Genomic DNA, 19,173 nt, shown 5'->3' with positions numbered 1-19,173 from the left:
GAAGTCGAAAAAAGACTAATAATTTTATAGGAAGGCATGTTACAAAGTTTGTTTTTGATTCAAGATCTAACTTTTTGCTTAACGGATGTCTTTGAAAACTGTTTAGTCGTATTGTCTTTACTCAAAGCATCCCTTGAATTGAAAAAGAAGAACGCGGTTCTTCCGCTGCGCTTATGTATCTCGAAAGCAAACGGGTGGGCTAAAACAAAATACGTGTTTCGTTTCACGATGTACGGAAGAGAAGCCGCTGACTCGAAATACTCATAGAAGGGAAGAGAGAAGAGCAAGGATAAAGAAAAGGAAGATCGAGATGCGTCTTGAATGCTTCCTCTTTTCATCTGAAAGAACTAAAGAGCATCAGCGTGCATACCGGAATGTTTTCCAGGTATTGTTGGGAAGGAGAGCAGAGAGATGCATTCCTGTTAAATCATTCGTAAAATCGGAGGTACCTTCACGGCACAGTGCGATTTTTCCGACGTGAAAACGAAGACATTTCTCCGTGTGCAACAGTCCGTTCATTTTGAAAAACCAACAGGATTGTCAGTCATCGTGGCGAAGATATCGCTTGCCCGCGAAAAAATAAAAGAAGAATTTTGGTGGGACGCGTGTAAAAATCTATAATACATGGCAATATGTCACTTTTTGTCAATTTAAAGTTATAGTTGTAATTAAAAATACGAAATAGATTGATGTATCGAGGATAGTCCGCGCAAATGTACTTTCTAAAATCTGTAAATTTTAATTTTTTTATAACCTTTTTTAATAAATCGTTTATGATGAGACATAATCACTGAAAATTATATAAATATTAAAAGTTGTGTCCATCATTCATTATACATTATGATAGATATTATGTATGTATATATATAGATATTACATATAGTAAACTCATACTGATACTCTGGGGTAATTGTATTGTATTTAATACATATAATAGCCTGATTACTAAATTAAGGGAAGCTCAACCGGGTGGCCTAGATTAACAAAATAATTCATGGATCTCTATAGATTACCGATGATCAATATTTCGAAATTAGCAAAGCCCTTATAGATTATACATTCCTACGATAATCGACTATCGGAATTGATTGATACATGTATGAATCCTATATCGGAATTTTTAATTGTACGTGTTACAATCTTTTTACAAGTTTACCTGTCATTTATTATCAATGAACCAGTGAAGATATTCAAGTATAAATAAAATAAAAAATTTATCGTTAAAATAGAAAAGAAACGAACAATAATATAACAGATATGTTATAACAATGATGAAGAAGATTGGAAACAAAACTAAGAAGATTACTTTCCTCGTAAAAGGCAATTTTATATTTCTGCGGCTTAAAGTAAAAGCTGAAAGATATTTGTCATATTAGAGAAATTTGTCAGAAATTGTAGAAGTTATGCTAAGTTTATGCTAAGAGGAAAATATATTGTCTGTATTATACATTATTATCATGTATAAAACTTGATAAAAGTTTGATAAGAACAATGATAATAAATGGTACTACGTGATATTAAAATTTTTAGAACAGGATAATTATCTCGTCGTACGTTCGAGTCTATTAATTAAGTACGCTCGCCTTCGTCCTTTTGTGACAATCAAAAAGATTCTGGGAGACATATTCATTATCTCGCGGACCGTCGATTTCGACGTTCTTACCCAAGGGAATCCGCGGACGTCGGTCGGCCAAGTCGGCGACGACCTGGAGTTAACAGCGCGAGTTTAAAAGTGATTTATCTCTGATTTATGGAGGAAAGAGCACGGTACGCGGAAGCCGAAAGTTTCTCGGCTTCTCGGCGACGAGGTGGAAAGAATTATCGGTCGGGTACAATGGACAGGCGGTGATATCGTTTACACGTCGAATCCCACGGCCGTCCGTTCTGCAAGAGGACAAAAAGAATGTCGGCTGCCTTCCTCGCCTTTGGCCGAAGAAAAAATATCGCGGCTTCTGCGAGCTCGGCGGATTTTCAGAGCCGAGCTATGCTAGAAATGGAAACGCCGTCGTCGAGATGGTTGCAATTGAGAGTGCAGTTGAATTTTTTTACGGCGAGAGAAGTTTGTAATGAAAAATTTAATTGGCCGAGAAAACGGGAGAGAGTTATTCGCAACAAAATATTTTTGCTACGTAAGTAAGATATTTTACCTGCTTCCGCACATCACTGTTTATTTTTCGCCGGCCTTTGATATTTCTTGCTTTAAGATATTCTCCTCGTATCTTATACTATTTGCGAATAGTTTGCGTATGTTTTATATTCCAAAGCTTAATGAGGAACTTGATGCAAGTGTACCGACTAATCTAAGCTCCTATTAATCTAAGTTCCTGTAACGCGCGATATAAACGCAATTTATCTAAAAGCACTTACACATTATTGGCAAGATTTTGCCTTGCTACGCCTTCTTCTTGGCCGCATGCGTTTACGAAATCCCGCAGTGAAATATTCATGGCGACGGTATTCGCAACTACCAGCAGCGTAATTCCGCGCACGATTCGTAGGATGTCGATTCAAAGTAAAGGAGGTAACCTCGTTTCACGCGGACGAAACTTTTCTCTCCCCGTTTCCAGCGGTGTTCCTCCCTTTGAGCTGACGTCGAAACGTTACAGGAAACGTGTCGCTCCGTTCCCAAAGGAGCTTCGTCGAGCGCAGTCGATGTTCAGAAAATATCCGTAATTTGGTGAAGCGAGCAAAAATATTTGTCAGCGATCGAAGATCGAAGCGCATAGTTTTCGATGCAATAGTTTTACACAATATACTTGCAACATGAACAATAAAATAAAATAGTTTATTAAGCATAACAATTCGCGCTTTCTCGCGTTTCGCTTGTGAAACAACGCGCGAATGCGTTCGAAACGATTTAGATACACTTGACACTTTTATCTTTTTTCCTCTCTCTCTCATTCCTTCATCGGTTTAACGCTTGACACAAAAGGGTGTCGCTGGCGCATCCCGCTGTCTAGCATCACGCCGCCCCTATTCCGGAAACAGCCGGAACTAGGAAGGTATCAGCTGGCTGAAGTCTAAAGCTGAGAGTTTCAGGTCTTGATTGCACGATTCATAACGTTCTCAGAATCCAGGCTCAGTGTTCGTCCTGCCCTTCCCTTAACTTGCTCCAGTCCTATTCTCAGCCGTCACGTAATACGACACGACGACGGATTCTCACATCCGGACAAGGTGGATCACTCGTTATGGCTCGAAACTCGAATTTGCGCCAGGATAGAGAACGATCAGAGGATTATGTCGGATCAAAGAAGCGTGTCTAGAGAAAGGAGTGCTTCTCTACGTGTAAACAATGAGCACCGGACTTTGCTATTTATCATTTCCAATGTAGAATCATTTATTTCGCAGCACAAGAGCAATATTTTAGCAAGACATCCGAAAGCATTTCCAGCATTTTCGCATTTGCAAGCTACCGTCCGCCGATCTTTTCTATTCAGAATTTGAGAAACGTACCTTTTTTCAAGAAGTTGAAAGGTAGTTGAATGAGAAAAGTCACGAGAGCAACGATTTAAAAAAACTTCGCGCAAGATCAGAGTAAAAACGCTGATCATGTAAGAAGTATTTCATCAAACTCATGGATGTAACAGATTAAATTGAACGGAGAAATTGAAGTTTTTCTAGCGCGCGTAACATATTTTAATAATATATTAAAATATATTAAAATAATCTGATGTTTGGAGAGATTAAAATTTTCTTTCTTTTTTTAAAATTTTGCGTCAAGTGCCTATATTTTCATCTCGTTATTGCATACTGTTAGTTTTCCGTTTTTATGATGCAGAAAATTCTACGTGAACTCTCCGTTATAGTTGACGTACGCGCTATCTCTATACATGCATCTTTATAGATATATGTCCTTTGAGAGCGATGCTGAACTTTCACAAGCGTTCTGCAAACAAGATCATAGGATCCTTCCTACACAAGTATTTTCTAGCAGACTTTCTAAGCACTTGTTTTAATGCAATTTATAATTTATTTATAACATGTAGTTTGAATCTCCGTATTAATACAATTGTCGCTGTAAAAATGATAAAAAATTTAGTTTTATGAAAATAATCTGAAATCATAGCTTATATGCGACACAATAATACATTTTCTTTACGATATACGTGCAAGATGAATACATTACGATATAATATAGGCACGTAAACTGTCATTTTCCTTGAATGGATCATAAAACAAGGCAAGCGCGTCCTTTATTTGGCTTTAGAACGTGGATGGAGACACGTGCGGCCAATTGAAGTTCCATTCCACAAAAGTTGCTCCGGCAACTTCCTAGCGACCTCCGCTCCCGGACTCAACTCAAGGAGAACCGCAGGAACCTCTGTGACGGTAATTGGGGACAAATAGAGAAAATACTTTTGCTAGTGGCCGCAATGACGATCATCCCAATGTTCCGTACGAGCGGTTAGACGTTTCATTAAAGGATATTGCCGTTGCTCAGAGGCCGGAAGAGGGGAAAGGGGATGGGAGTGCAAACTTCTTAAGGGTGAATCGGTTGCAGTATGCCTCGGTTTGACGACGGCGAGTTAGTGAACCAAAGAGAAGGTAACCCTCTTTCCCAATTGTTGCGCGACAAATCTCCGGTAAGATGTCGCCAATTATTACATCATCGATGCAAGCATAGATTTTCGATCAGAAGTGTCGAATCAGATAAAAGATCAACGAAAATTGAATATTTTCTGGGATGATATTGCCAGCTGAAGATATATTATTATACGTATAAAATACATTTTATATATTTTTTGCGATGTATCTTTTTAATTTTCTTTCGTGATAGAATGTCATTATTTAAACTATGCTCTGATATCCTGAGATTGTGTAATATTAAAATCATATTACATTTGATAAAAATTAATGTCCGTGTTGTATTTATTACGACCGTTTTATACATTTCAGGCAGCTGTATCACTACTTCAAAGTAAAATGAAAGATATGTTCACTCGCGCGAATAAGAAAAAGCTACAAGTCGAGTGTCTGCCTCTTCTTTTTCGCCGTATCCACTCTGTTTGTGCCGCCAACAACTGACATGGAGTACAGACGAGGTTAACAAAGTTGTCAGAATGACGTTCGAAATATTGCAAATATAGATATAAAAATACAAGTTATACCATTATGCTTCGTAACGTAATAAGTGAATTACTACGTTAATATTATAAGTTTTTTATAATATTATTATTGATAGGAACGAGATACTATGGAGTTTCTTTCATTATCAGTTTGGCGTTTGTCCACTTCGTTAGCTTTTTATAAAGTAAGTTTGGAGGGATTTAACGACGTCGTTGTCGCGAGAAAGAGAAAACGGAGGGTGAACAGTAGTAGTAAGAAGCTGAGGCTTTATTAAAGCCTCCTATAATATTAAAGAGGTCAGGATATTGCCAGCTTCTCGTACGTGCTTACACTCGAAAATATAACGACGGTTCCCAGAACATTTAGACTGCACCAAAACTGTACATTCTTGTCATATTATGAAATTATATAAAAATATGATTGCGCAATTTTTATACGCATATATACATTTTACTATTTTATAAATATATAAATTTAAGAGAAAAATTATTCTATCTTATATATATGTATCTAAAAAAAATGTGATTATTATATACATATAATAACAGAAAAATAATTTAATGTAAATTTTTGTGATTTAATATTTATCATTATTTTTATTATTATTTTCTAATTAAATGTAATTAAATGTAACACTCCGCGACTTCTTGTATCGCAGTTCTTGGTTTAGTGACTTTAATCTAGGGAGATAATTAACTGTAAATGAAAAGCATTTTAAGTTAAGGCTCATTGTTACTAGGCATACGCTTTGCAAGCATATTTACTGCAATTGACTTGCTGTTACGGCGTAAGGTAATCATCGGCTACCGTGTACATTTCAAACAAGATGCTCTCTCTTAACGCCTTTATACTTCGCGGCAACGTTCTCTTTCGCGAGAAGCGCCTCGTTGGCGCTTAGGCTGTAGCATGAGAACCAAATGACCGAGCTGTCGTTTCGTGGTTACGACGTCGTTGCCGTATCAGTGTATATTGCCAGTGAAAGAGACCCCGAACCCTTCTATCGGTCTACGTCGGTTTCGCGGAAGGAATGAATTTTGCGAGCGCGCGGAAAGGGACGGGCGTGTTCGAGGGGATGGGTTTACCCGCAGAGGTCGATTTTAAGCCAAATTAAATATGAAGCTGCGCAATCGTTCCGGTTCGTGGAGTGTTTCCTTCACAGAAGATTCAACGCTAGGAATTGAGCCTGATATACGTCTTTTCTCATACCATCGTATAGTATTTGAACGTTTAATTTTATACCATCGTTAAAACGTATGTATATCGCGAAGTCAGAAATATTAACGCTGATCAAAGAGGAGCAGAGAGAGAGTGTGTGTGTGTGTGTGTGTGAGAGAGAGAGAGAGAGAGAGAGAGAGAGAGAGAAAGAGTGAGTTACATATTCATTCGTCTAGTTCAGATTCAAGTGATGTATAATATAATGAGTGTTATGTGTAGTAAATATGAACATGAGTTAACTGATTTGTATGGAGCTGGATATGACATTTAAAATTAATGATTTGATTTACTTACTCGTTTCAATCATTCGCGAAATATTTGCGAATCAGCTAATTAAAACAGTTATACTCATCGTGTGCTCTATCAGAATTATCTTTCGCTAAATGTACAATTGATTGTGACATCATCCCGCACAGAGAGCTTATTACTCACACTGAAAATTTGATATATGTTGCAGATCGTTGCATGTCATCGTTGATACGCATCATTACTTTTCCCTCCCCTTGTCACCTGCGGTTTAACCGCGTTAAATGACGATATTAATTAATTAATTTGTATGAGAATATTAATATTATATAAACGTAGATACGCGCGCTTGATTTGCTATTGCATACAAAAATAGAACTGAGAGAAACGCAAAAATAAATACCTTTAATCTTATTGTTAGATTGCTATTTACACGACAATATTATTAATACGAGTGATATTTCAGTTTTATAAAAATATTTAATTTAATAATTAATTGTACTATTCAAATATTTTTGGAAAATAATAAAAAATGAAAAATATAAAAGATTTCAGTATAATATTATTTAGTAATTTTATAAAATTGTGCATAAAGTTGGCACAAATATTCTGACAAATATTCTATTAGTCAATGGGTTATTAATATCTGAATAATAGTCCACGCTTCCAAGAATAAATAGAAAAATGTATTCATATAAAAAGAAAAGTATCGAGGAAGAAAACTTAAAGAAAACTAGGACACTTTGAGTTATCTCGAAATAACGAGCGTACTCTTAAGAAAGTGTAGCGCTTCATATAATCAATCACAACTCTAGAACGAGTGAGATGCTAATGGAGTTCGACTAAGCACAAACTAGAGCAAACTGGTGTCGAATCGAATGAACAGCATCAGCCTTCTCACTAGCTCGCATCTGTTTTTATCGAGTTATGCAAGCGATCACAAATCGCTTTGGTCATCCTATTTCTTCTATGTCGAATTTATCTTTTAGGAAAAAATATGCTCACATATGTATTTCTTCGTAGCCTAAGAATAAAAAGCAGTCTACTGACTTTTCGAAAATATATGGATGAAATGTATGAGAACAATTGTTGTAATACGAATTGAAGAAAACAAGTTTTTTATGAAACCATTGAAATGAGTAATAAACAATTTTATTATTCATTTATCTTCTGTATCACTTTGCATTTATTTCTCCATTGTTTAAAGGCCCATTATTTGCAAGTGAAGAAAAATATCTCTCGGCCATTCTTTGTTTTGGAGAATTGCCCATTATCCTTCGCCATAAATCTGACAGGTGCCGAAGGAATCTATCGCAAAGTGGTCATCGTAATCTCTGTTATCTTAAGCAGACCCTTCGGTTATGGTTTCATGCTTCCAGCAGAGAAAGCCTGCTTCGAACTCGGTTCTCATTCCCCTTGACATTGACGGAGTATTGTTTCCCCGACCAAGATTTCCTTCGGGTCCACTTGGTACAAGAGCAGCAAGGATGAAGATATGGCAAAAAAGGATGAGATTGTAATGAAATGTCAACTCAGTGTTTATCTTCCGCGAACTTTACTTGAATGTTCGGGATACAAAACAATATTCTCAAAGACATTTTAAGTAATACTAATAAAATATTTCTTATCTTATATGAATTCTTTATATCGTTAAAAGCATACCATATATTTTGCTGATGTATTTCACATATTTCGTACTCATGCCAAAGTTGAAAGATAAATGCTAATTGTTACTCTTCTCCCTGGTGTTGTTTTGCTGTAATTGAATGATTAATTGCATCTCCGTTCTCGCGCGCCGCTGAAAGCGTATATTCATCAATGTCTCTCGTACATATCTATAATTACAGTTCTCAGTAATAATTTTAACGTCGGTTATGAATCATAATATCGTTTATTTTTAATGCATCTTGGAATTGTGTGCCAAGCGTATCGGAGATTAATATATTACTAAATAAGGTATCAACAATTCGCGCTTAATAATTATGATTAAGCTTTACGCTATATTATTATGCGAGAATTATTTCAAATTAAATTGTTTACATTAAATTGTTCAAATATATAATTAATGACATTTTAATCAAACGTGTGTTTAATCAATATGTATGTGTATGTGTAATGAATACTAAATTCGAATACACACATAAACACATATACATATCAATGGCTAGAGTGTTTAGATATATTATCTCAATAAGGTATTTGAAATACTGAAATGTTTTGATTTAAGAAAAAGAATTCTAAGATGTTTCTTCGGAAAGAACTTTATACTGGAAATTCGCTGATTTCTCACAATTTCTGTCTCGCATTTCTGTTGCCCTGGCAGATTGTATCCCTGCAATTCTCCGTGGAATTAATTCGTTAAGAGGTGGGAGGTTGGCCGTTCCGGCGTGATAGACGGGGTTCGTAAATTTTAGAGGTACACCTGGTACTCTAGCCTAGTAGGACGGAAGGAAGGAAGGAAGGAAGGAAGAGAGATGAGTACGACGGGTAAATCCAGCTTCCGGTAGCAGGTCGGCTTCTCTAGCTAGAGTTGATCCTTGAGAATCTCGGTTATTCACTCATGCTAGATTGTCGATAACTTGGATACAATCTTAACACTGCCCACTTTCTTTTCTCTTTCGCACTTTTATGTACTCGCTCCTCTTGTCCGTCATCTCGTTTGCCACAAAAATCTTTGGTTCACATATCTTCCGGATCAACCTTCTCGTTTTACACCACAAATCCAATATCATGCTGTCGCTTCGTATTTTCTGAGAGGATCTAGGCACAGTCTTTGCCTCTATTGCACTTCCACTTTCTTTTCGCTCCTAAAAGAAACTCAAACGACGAGTTATTTTCGTATAACCGCAACTTGTTAAATAAAATTTCTAAAAACAAGATGAAGTACACGTGCTTGAGTCCTAATTTTCTATTACAGGATAAAGATATATATACTCACCGGATACATACATTATAAAAATGCAAATATCTATATCTGACATTTATATATCGCAGCAACGCTACTGTGACGCTGTAACATTATTACTATATCTCATCTCATTTTATGTCGCAGGTGACTGGCATCGTAGGCAGAGCGGACGTTCTAGCGTGCATTTTCTTTTTACTGTCCTTCCTTGCCTATCACGGGTGAGTATGGCTTAAGCTCTTACAGACTTACTGGCTAGTTGACTGTTCGTATTTAATTTCTTTTTCATGTTAATGCAAATACGAACGCATAAACATTTTATATATTAAATTTATATTTATATATTTATATCTTTTCATATAAAATATGTGTAACAAATATAAAATTTTGGAGTTACGCAAAAGATAATTTGGTAATTGTGCTGGAAAAAGAAAACTTGTTCTTTTTCACATACATATCTAATGAGTTACGAAGTTGATATATAATATCCTCCTGTAAAGGGGGAACTGTCGAGGGAACTTAGAAACTGCGTCTACGTCAAGAATGTCGAGCGACGCTTAATGTCGCGACGACACTAGTCTGACGCCAAAATAGCGACCCCCATTCGTTTTCATGAACATAGAACCTGAAAATTATAAACTAAACTAATTTACTCCACGAACTACTAGCATAGCTATGCGGAAGCGTCGTAAATGTGCCCCGGGGGTCGCTCACATCGATCTTCGGTGTTAGAGCTAGAAAAAGAATGACTTTACGCACAAAACAATTATGTTTCTGAGACATTATTTTAGCGATATCCATTTTAATTCACTGTAGATGTATTTCTCGCCTCTCTCTCTCTCTCTCTCTCTCTCTCTCTCTTTCTTTTATGCTATTTCTGGAATAAATTTAATTAACTATAGGAAAGTCTGGCATTCGGGGATAATACTTAAAACAAATTTAATATAGACGATGAATCTGTAAAAACGAACTCCATTGCAAAAGCTTTAAAAAGCTTCCCTGAAGGTCGTATTCTAACATTAAAGAGCGGTTACGGAAGACAAGAAAGTAAAACTCCGTCTGTAGGACTAACGACGAGCAGCCAATGGCTGGCCAGGAGGATAAGATGCTTGTCTTCGAACCTGAGAAATTGATTACTCTTGGCTGCCTTTGAGTACTCTTTCTCCTTCGTTTCCTTCCACTTTTACTTCATCGCCCCGCTCTATGCTTACCTTTTCTTTTTTTCTAACTAGTGTCTCTTAGATTCTTCACCTTTATTCAATGTTTCTCACGATTCACGTTGCGCGTTTAAATCCCTTGGCGAGTAAGCGACCGATGATTAATTCCAGTTATACATTTAACTTACTCGAGACTCTCGTCGTTGTCTTGACCCTCGACCGCTTTACTTTTCTATAGGATGAGTACATTCTCGCTTGTTTTCCGCTATAGCTGTTGCTATTAATCTTGCTTAGAAAGCTTTGATGTAAATTGAAAGAAACACTTTCATTTTGCCGCGGCACTTTTAGCCTGTTTTTAACTGCGAGTTGCCGAAGAGCTATGATCTTGTCCCGGCAGATCAGTTTCATATTGGTCCTGCTGTTCCTAAAATCCCAAGCGACATCTTCTAACGGATGTTGTCACTTGACATAGATTGATGTAGACGTCAACCAACGTAAACGAATAAATCCTACATGTCTTTGGATCTACGCGAGAATTGTTTCTCAATATTGGTATTTATATTCGATACAAAGAACAAAATATATTAGAGATATCACATATGTGCGAATTATATCTATAGAGATCAATATAGTTTTGTTATTACGTAAAGGATCTTCGTTATGAAATTTTAAATTATTTTATTTATACTAGATTTTGCACACATTTATTTTATAACAAAGTAACAAAATATTATATGAAAAGATTTTATATTATAAATATATTTTTTATTTTTTACAGAATTTTTTATTCACGTAAACCATGTTAAATCCGGTATATATTTTTTTTATAATAAAAAGAAATTACAAAGCGTCGTTGATACGATTGTAGAATACTTGCTTGTTAACTACTAATTTGTAATTATTATTTGTTTTGAGTTTATTTTATAATTAAATCTGCAATATTTGTAAACAAATCTGAAAATAAAAATTGTCATTGATTTATGTTCTCCTATTCCAAGTAGGAAATATAATTCAGTTTATGATTGTACAATATTTTTTATTTAATTTTTAAATTTCTTTTTTTTTTACAGCCAACAGACGGCTTACATATGGTCGAGTGTTTGTCTGGGTGCCCTGTCGATGTTGGCGAAGGAAACTGGCGTTACTGTTCTGGCACTAAACCTTCTTTACGATCTCTGTCGTTCCTGGCATTCAATCAAGAGGTAAGTGTTTAAACCCTCAACGCTGGAGCGTAATGTACCTTCCAGCGCGGAAACGTAAGATTTGATGTCGCGAAGTAAACTTTAGATTGATATAGTTCTCTTGATTTCAATTATACTTATATCCGTTAAAATTAATGTAATTAATTTAAGAGATTTGCAATAGTTAGATCTTAGACGAAAAAAATCTAAAGTATAAAGTTTCTTTACTTTCCAAAGATAACACATGACTGTATGTAATTGATAATTAAATTACCATAAATTCTATGTCGCATGTTTCAAAGCGGTAAACGTGCTTTTCGTGACGGGGTGAAAAATACAGTCAAAATATTTTAGAATGTTTGATTCCATGTTGAAATTTAACTTTTTTAAAAATGTTAATTATATGTATGGTATTATTAATTTCATAGTAATACTGTACTAGCAAAATATTTAGTTTATTTGTTATAATAATAGAGATATAATATAATTTGTAAAAAAAAATAGTCTTTTTACACTTATGCGTTATACATTAATTTTTCAGGTCTATTTTCGAAGCCAAATGGAACGACGAGTTTAGATATTTCTCAAGGCGTGCCGCAGCATTACTCGTTTCGGTAAGTTAAAATAAATCTATGCATCTTTGTATTTATTCATAATAATGATAATTAGCATATTATGTGGTTATATAGGTTTTCTTCTCTCTTAATCTCTGATCTACAAACTCGCAATAGAAACTCGCTAAATTAATAGTCATGACAAAATTATTTTCGAATTTCTTTCGAAGCGAGTTCGGTGATAAGTTTCATGTTAATAAATCAATGTCACTTAAATTTCGACTGTTGATGGCAATCAGTAACATTTTTAAAAAATTGCGAGGAAAAGATTGACTCTATAACAATCTGAAGTATAGATGAATGGATAATGGTCAAAGTAGATTGGACCCTCTTAACGCACCATGTACGTTCAGTCACGTGTGAAAACTTTATAGGATTTGCAGACGAGTGGCAGGAACGATCGGCTTTGTTATTATTGTATTAACGACAATGTCTGCACTTCTGGTATCCAGGGAATTGTAGGAATAGCCCATGACTATATTCATCCATTTAAATCCGTGGACCTTCAACTTATCACGTAACTGGATTAATGGAAAAATCAAGCTTCAGTAAGCCTCGGCGGCAATTGAATCGTATTGTATCGTGGTGCTATTGATTTATCCTTGATTGTGTTATTCACAAGATTTATTGAATTATACGAAGAAGAAAAAAATTCTAATCAAATGTTTGTTGATTATTTGTAATTTTATATGCTGTAGTAGTACAGCTGCTACCAGTGTCTCTCTGCATGGTGTTACTCCTAAAAGGGATTACCCACGTGCTAAGAAAACACGATCGTCGCTCTTCTATAATCCGCGGGAATTAGCACGGATCCCCTATCCCGTGTCCGCATCGTTAATTCTTAACGACCGATATCTTTCGTTTTTATCGCTCGACTGTAGTTAGACACCGATGTTTACAAGAGTTTACGTCTTAAGCAAATATAACGATCGTTACGATAGATACACTCGACGTTGAGAATTTCTCTTCACGGTCGTGGAAAATAAATAACATCCTCCTGAATTTCTATGTAGCAAGACAAACTGCGGGTAGCGAGCGAAGCGTGGAATGAAATAGCGGCAGTTTCAAAAGATCAACAGGATGATATATGATTCACATAAATGGATATTGCATGACGCTCGACAATTGGGAATATGACACAGGTTTGCCATTACCCACAATAATAATCAGCTTTCTGGTAATTATTTTCCTTAAATAACAGCGATAATTACATGATTGTACACACACGCAAATTGTCTTTCATTCAAATTTATTTAAATTATATATTAAATTAAATATATTCATTAAATATTAAATATTGAATTGAATATTTAATTTGATAGAAGACTTTTAATGCAAGGAATTGGAAAATTTGCACAGTTTAATTCTGATCAAATATTTTATACGCTTAATGTAGAATCCTCTTTGGTAACTTAATTTTCAAATGAGATTTAAAGTTTTTTTTGCAAACGATAAAACGTTTTTTAAAAAGTTTTCTTTTTTTCCCGCTCTCTTGTGGCAAAATCCACGCAGAAGGTGTAAAGTGCTTTAAATTTACAAAAAAAAAAATCGTAAATGAGATGATAAATTTTATTGCGATAGAGAATGTGTGTGTGAATTTCATATTTTCGGCATGGATTCATCGAAGTCATGCTGGTCGATTATTATGACATCATGTAATCCCTGAAAGGATTTTATGAAGTGCTATTAAATCTTCGGCATTTTACGATCGTCCATGTTCAAGTTGGAGAAACACAGGCTTTGACGGCGCGGCGCTCATCATCTTTATTACCGCGAATTAATTTAGACGGCATTGTATCAAGCATACCTACCGACAAGAATACCTTCGATAAAGATTCAAGAATAGTATATTTCTTGGTAACTGTTACGAGTTCGTTAGCAGGTATATTTCGTGGTTATTATAAGAATATATATTTGATAACTGTTAGAATGATATATAAATAATAATTCAACGATCTTAATTTTTCTGTAGAATAAACTTCAAGTGATGTATTAAATTACCCGTAATATTTGGTCTTAAATAATTAGGCAATAAGTTAAGTTGTACAATTTTCTTCTCGGAGCAGAAATTGCTAAATAAGGTAATATATTACCTTTAAGATCTATTGCGTAAGTCAGAGCAACACACGACCCATCACGTGGCCCAATACGGGAATAAAGGTTGCGCATAGAGGGTACTTTACCCGAACACGATTCTGAGTTATGCTAATTTATGCCGCCGAACGAGGGAGGCGTGCTTGCACACGACCTACCCTCACATAGTTATCTACATATCACGAATCTCTTTCCATCCCTGTCGTTTCCGTCAGCCCATAGCACTTACACGTTCTCAGGTACGTCGTTTTCAACGATGCTTCACAAGTCTTTATCACCGAGAAAGACTACTAATATCCAAGGATAAGTACTATTTCAGTCAGCATTAAACGCCTGTTAAATTTATAAATTCTTTTAGTTCAGTAAATTAAGATAAGGATATTTTTTACTTATGGATATGTCATTTGTTATACACTTGTGTCGGTGAAATTAATTTTTAAATAAACAGATAAATTAATTTGATTTGCTAACAAATTACGATTTTTAAGGGACACCCATAAATAGATTAGTTTCAAAATATTTTACGATTGGTAACGAAACTTATTGCATTACTGAAATGTCATTGCTCTTGTATTGGAGTCAAGGCCAAGTGCTAAAGACGCGTCAAACTGCTAACATCGAGGTGACAAACCTAATCAATAGGCCAATCCATTAGCTACATGTGCTGTTTACTGATTGTACATTGCTATGCTCAATGTTATCTGATTAGCTTAGCGTTTAACTCTCGTTTGTCTTACTCTTCCTTAAGATATTGTGTTCAAAGATAAATTACGATCGATACTGTTATACCAGTGATAAAAAATGCATTATTGCAATTGGTTTCTTCGGCTACTTTGCCATTATTGAATTAGTCGATAATCAATATTTAATTGAACGTCTAAGAAGTAAAAGATGCATTCTCATAGAATCTTAAAAGAAACAAAAATTAAAAGAAATATCTTTAAAAAAAGGATAAGAAATATATATATATATATATATATTGTATAAATTTTGTATTAATTAATCTCTTGTATTGTAATCTTTACTACACGTAACGTTATTTCTTCATTACTATGTTTGAATATTATATGAAAGAAAAACTATGGTCATATATTTATGGTCAAATGTTCGGATATTATATGAAAAAAAGGCCATATATCTATTTATGGTTAAATGTTTGCAATGTTGAGAAAAGCTGCATTGATATGCGATACGACATTTCGTGTGCATCGGATGTTTATCGGAATTGAATTTCCGCCTCGCTCGCCATGTTCCGCGGGTCAACCGGGATATCGTGGCGCCGTAATACAATATTCCAAGAGCTTCCCATCGAAGAACAAGACCGACATCGCTGATGTCGGACGTCTCGACGGGATATACATGCGACGTTTCGATGACGGCATTACGTATATACGACGTGTTCGTACGATCGCTTTAGGATGAACGCTATCCTAGTCCGTCGACTTCGATCCTGGAGGATATGAATACCTCGAATTGGCAGATATTGTCCGGCTCTCCGTCTCTTCCAGAACCACTCACCACTATGCCTGTCCATCGACAAGAATGTGAGCGAGAGGGGCCCCGACATAGGTACAAAGGCGGAGAGACAGTGAGAGGGCTAGCGATGCTCACGGATAACTCCGGAATAAGGGATGGAGAGTGGTCTATCGGAGGATGGTACGGACGTCTATTGAGTTAGCGAGCTCTGCGAAGAACGTGACGGAAATGTGACGACGGACCCGTGTCATCCCCAGCGTGAACGTGACGACGTCTCGACGTGGCGGAGACTATGAAGCGAATACGTTTCCTTTTTTACTATTCAGACTCGCGAATCGCGTTACTTAATTTAACCATTTAAGAAAACGTGACTGTTATACACGTCACACCCATTAATGGCATTATTGCGAGACCCTTGTTAGCTTTCCCCACTGGATATCTCATAAATTGTGGATAATTGAAAAGAAAATAAAATAACAATATTATGAACATGGTAGATATATATGTAAAAAAAATGCGAAATTTTGTCTTTGTCATCTGTTTGTTTTAAGCACATATTAACTCTGTTTTGATTTATATTTTATTGTATTATAGAAAATCGTATAAAAGTTTCTATATTTCTGTAAAATTTTTATGTCTCTCATATCATGCAATAGATCAATGAGCTACAATTTGAATAATAGCCTAAAAGTACAGACTTTCTTACGGTTATTTTGTTCTATTTTGCTCTCTTTATTGTTCAAAATGTAAAAACATTTCGTAACTCAACTACCTATGATAAAATAATGTAAATTCATTTTTATTCATAATAAGAGACACTCGATTTGATGTTACAGATTTGTTATATTTACATGACTATATATAAGATATTTATATTTTATAATTCAAGTTTTTCCTCTCTTAATTATTAGCACTTAAAGATATAAAGGAAACAATTTTTATTATGCTTGTGTGTAAGAATAACTGAAGCTTTCAAATCTACGTTTAATATTGGTATAAAGTACTCTTGAATGTTTCATAAAGAAAAATACTTCTCTATAACAACGTGAAAATTCATCGACTGTTTAATGTTTGCAGTTTGGCATACTTCTTGTGGTACGGCTCGCTCTGCTTCATGGTACTTTGCCGAACTTCTCCGCACAGGATAATCCAGCTGCTTTTCATCCCTGTTTCCACGTCAGGTGAGTATCTGTATAAATCCTTTATGTTACGCGAGTCGCGACGCAAGGAATCCTATTACAATGTTTCAAAACTCGTAGCGATTGAGAACGACTGGAAACTTTATACCATTGTCCTTCGCTGAGGAGTAACGTATCGCGTATATGTGAGATCAAAGTGTTGTATGACAATGGAAACAAGACTTTATCCTTTGATCTGATTCAGCTGGGATTCACTTCTCGTTCGATGCTTGCAGCAAACATTTAAGCGGCAATGGTATTTCGATTGTTTATTTTCACCTCTGCGCGATGGAATGTTTTCTCAAAAACTCGATTGAATATTCGATTATTTTCATGAAACTGATATAGAAGCAATATTTAATTAATTCTTCATAATGAAAACAATGAGAGAAAACATAATTTACACTCGCATTTATATTTATATATTACCTTGTATTTTAATTCGAAAATGAGAGAGTATCCTATAAAAAAAGGAATGAAAAATCTATTTTCAAGCATCAGTAGACTACCTGCCGGAGAAAGATTTTCAATTCGTGTTCGGGTTAAACCGAGAGATTTTCGTTTGCCCAACTTTTTCACTCCAATTGCCTGCTTGCAACAGATTCGCGCCGCGTCCTGCGCCGATTCGTTCGAGTATCGTCGAAGAATCTGAGCTCGATGCAACTTTTCGATGCGATTCGAAAGATCTTTCAATTGATTTCATCGAAGATCGAGATACTGGCGATACTGTGGTGATATTCGCAGCAGCTTTCATCCAGTCGACGCTATATTTTTCTATTTTTAATTTTTTTTTAGCGATACGATATAGGCAATTCGATTTGAATGTCTGAGAAAAAAATTTTCTAATATACGATCCGATTTGACGGCCCGCTGAACATGCCCAGTAAATTCGACCCCGCTATCTTCTGTAGTTCAACGATATGATCGTGTCTATTTAAATCTCACAAGGAACGAACATATCCTGACGTATCACGTAGATGGAAAATGGAAATGATCACACGATGTTATTTCCTGGATGCGAAATTTGTCGTTGCACGACTTTTGTTCATGACGGAACTATAGAATATATTCACTTCATATGACTTTTTATATTTTTATATAGATATAGAACACATAAAATCTTTTCCACACTCATGAAAAATTATCTTAATTGCAGAGGCGCATCTTTCGAAGCAGTTATAAACGTAATGCAATTAGTCTCTCCCTGCTTTACAAAACTAATTAGTCATACCATTACATTTTCATGATAAAAGCCGTGTTTTGCGGATGTCTTTCATACGTGACCGTGCACGACCCGACCGTAAGATTCCTCTTTCCGACGCGACTGACGAAGGAACGCTAATTAAATACGGTATTCTCTCCCTGTACCTTTGTTTCTCATTGCCAACGCGGGAATAACATTGCAAAAATTCTAATTACTAGTTTGAAAGAGAGATTATTCGATAACTTTAGCATATTGAATCATTTTGTTTTATTTCCGTACTCTTTCCATTTGTCTGACATATATAAATATATATTGAGAGCAACCCTTTTTTTTTCCCTCTTTTATTTATTCATCTTTCTTCTCTGATACAATCCCAGCTTCCCACCCTTTCTTTCTCTCTACAGTCAAGTGAACGAATAAGAGAGCAGAAACAGACCGGAAAAGAAGAAGATATTATCTCGTACGAAATACTTTCGGGCTAGAAACTGGGCGGAATATTTTATGCAATGTATAATTTGGCTGGATGTACCGTCGTTTCGCAGAATTTATGATCGCGCAAGCCTACATCGGAGCAGTCTTTCTTTACACTCTCGAGTGCTTCACGTCTCCCTTAGGATTCTATTTTTCCTCTGTTAACTTAATCCCTTATCCTTGAAATATCTTTGCTATCAAATATATATGTATGTGCATGTATGCGCGGCACACGCGCCGGTATATGTCCGTAGGTGATGCTGCAACTTGAGCAAATTTACCGGCAAGATGTCGTATAATCGCGAGGTTTCCGTTAATGCAATTATACGTTTAGAATGTTCCGGAAATATACCGGGCGGTATATT

At 35.6% G+C, this 19,173-nt stretch overlaps 1 protein-coding gene across 4 annotated transcripts in view; it reads left to right on the top strand.

Moving 5' to 3' along the window:
- Positions 1 to 19,173, top strand: part of LOC138938163 (protein O-mannosyl-transferase TMTC1) — a 122,814-nt gene that overhangs the window by 53,643 nt on the left and 49,998 nt on the right. For all 4 annotated transcript variants that reach the window (XM_070304954.1, XM_070304953.1, XM_070304955.1 and 1 more), the window contains exons 3-6: positions 9,581 to 9,654; positions 11,661 to 11,792; positions 12,313 to 12,385; positions 17,033 to 17,136. In XM_070304954.1, the coding sequence (XP_070161055.1) occupies positions 9,581 to 9,654; positions 11,661 to 11,792; positions 12,313 to 12,385; positions 17,033 to 17,136 (383 nt within the window). The remainder of the gene's footprint in view (positions 1 to 9,580; positions 9,655 to 11,660; positions 11,793 to 12,312; positions 12,386 to 17,032; positions 17,137 to 19,173) is intronic.

This window comes from Polyergus mexicanus, unplaced genomic scaffold (genome assembly GCF_030449975.1).
Source record: "Polyergus mexicanus isolate NDT 795.1 unplaced genomic scaffold, iyPolMexi1.0 SCAF_12, whole genome shotgun sequence".
NCBI lineage: Eukaryota > Metazoa > Arthropoda > Insecta > Hymenoptera > Formicidae > Polyergus > Polyergus mexicanus.
Note: the sequence above shows the minus strand (reverse complement) of the source record. Positions and strands in the feature narration are given on the sequence as shown.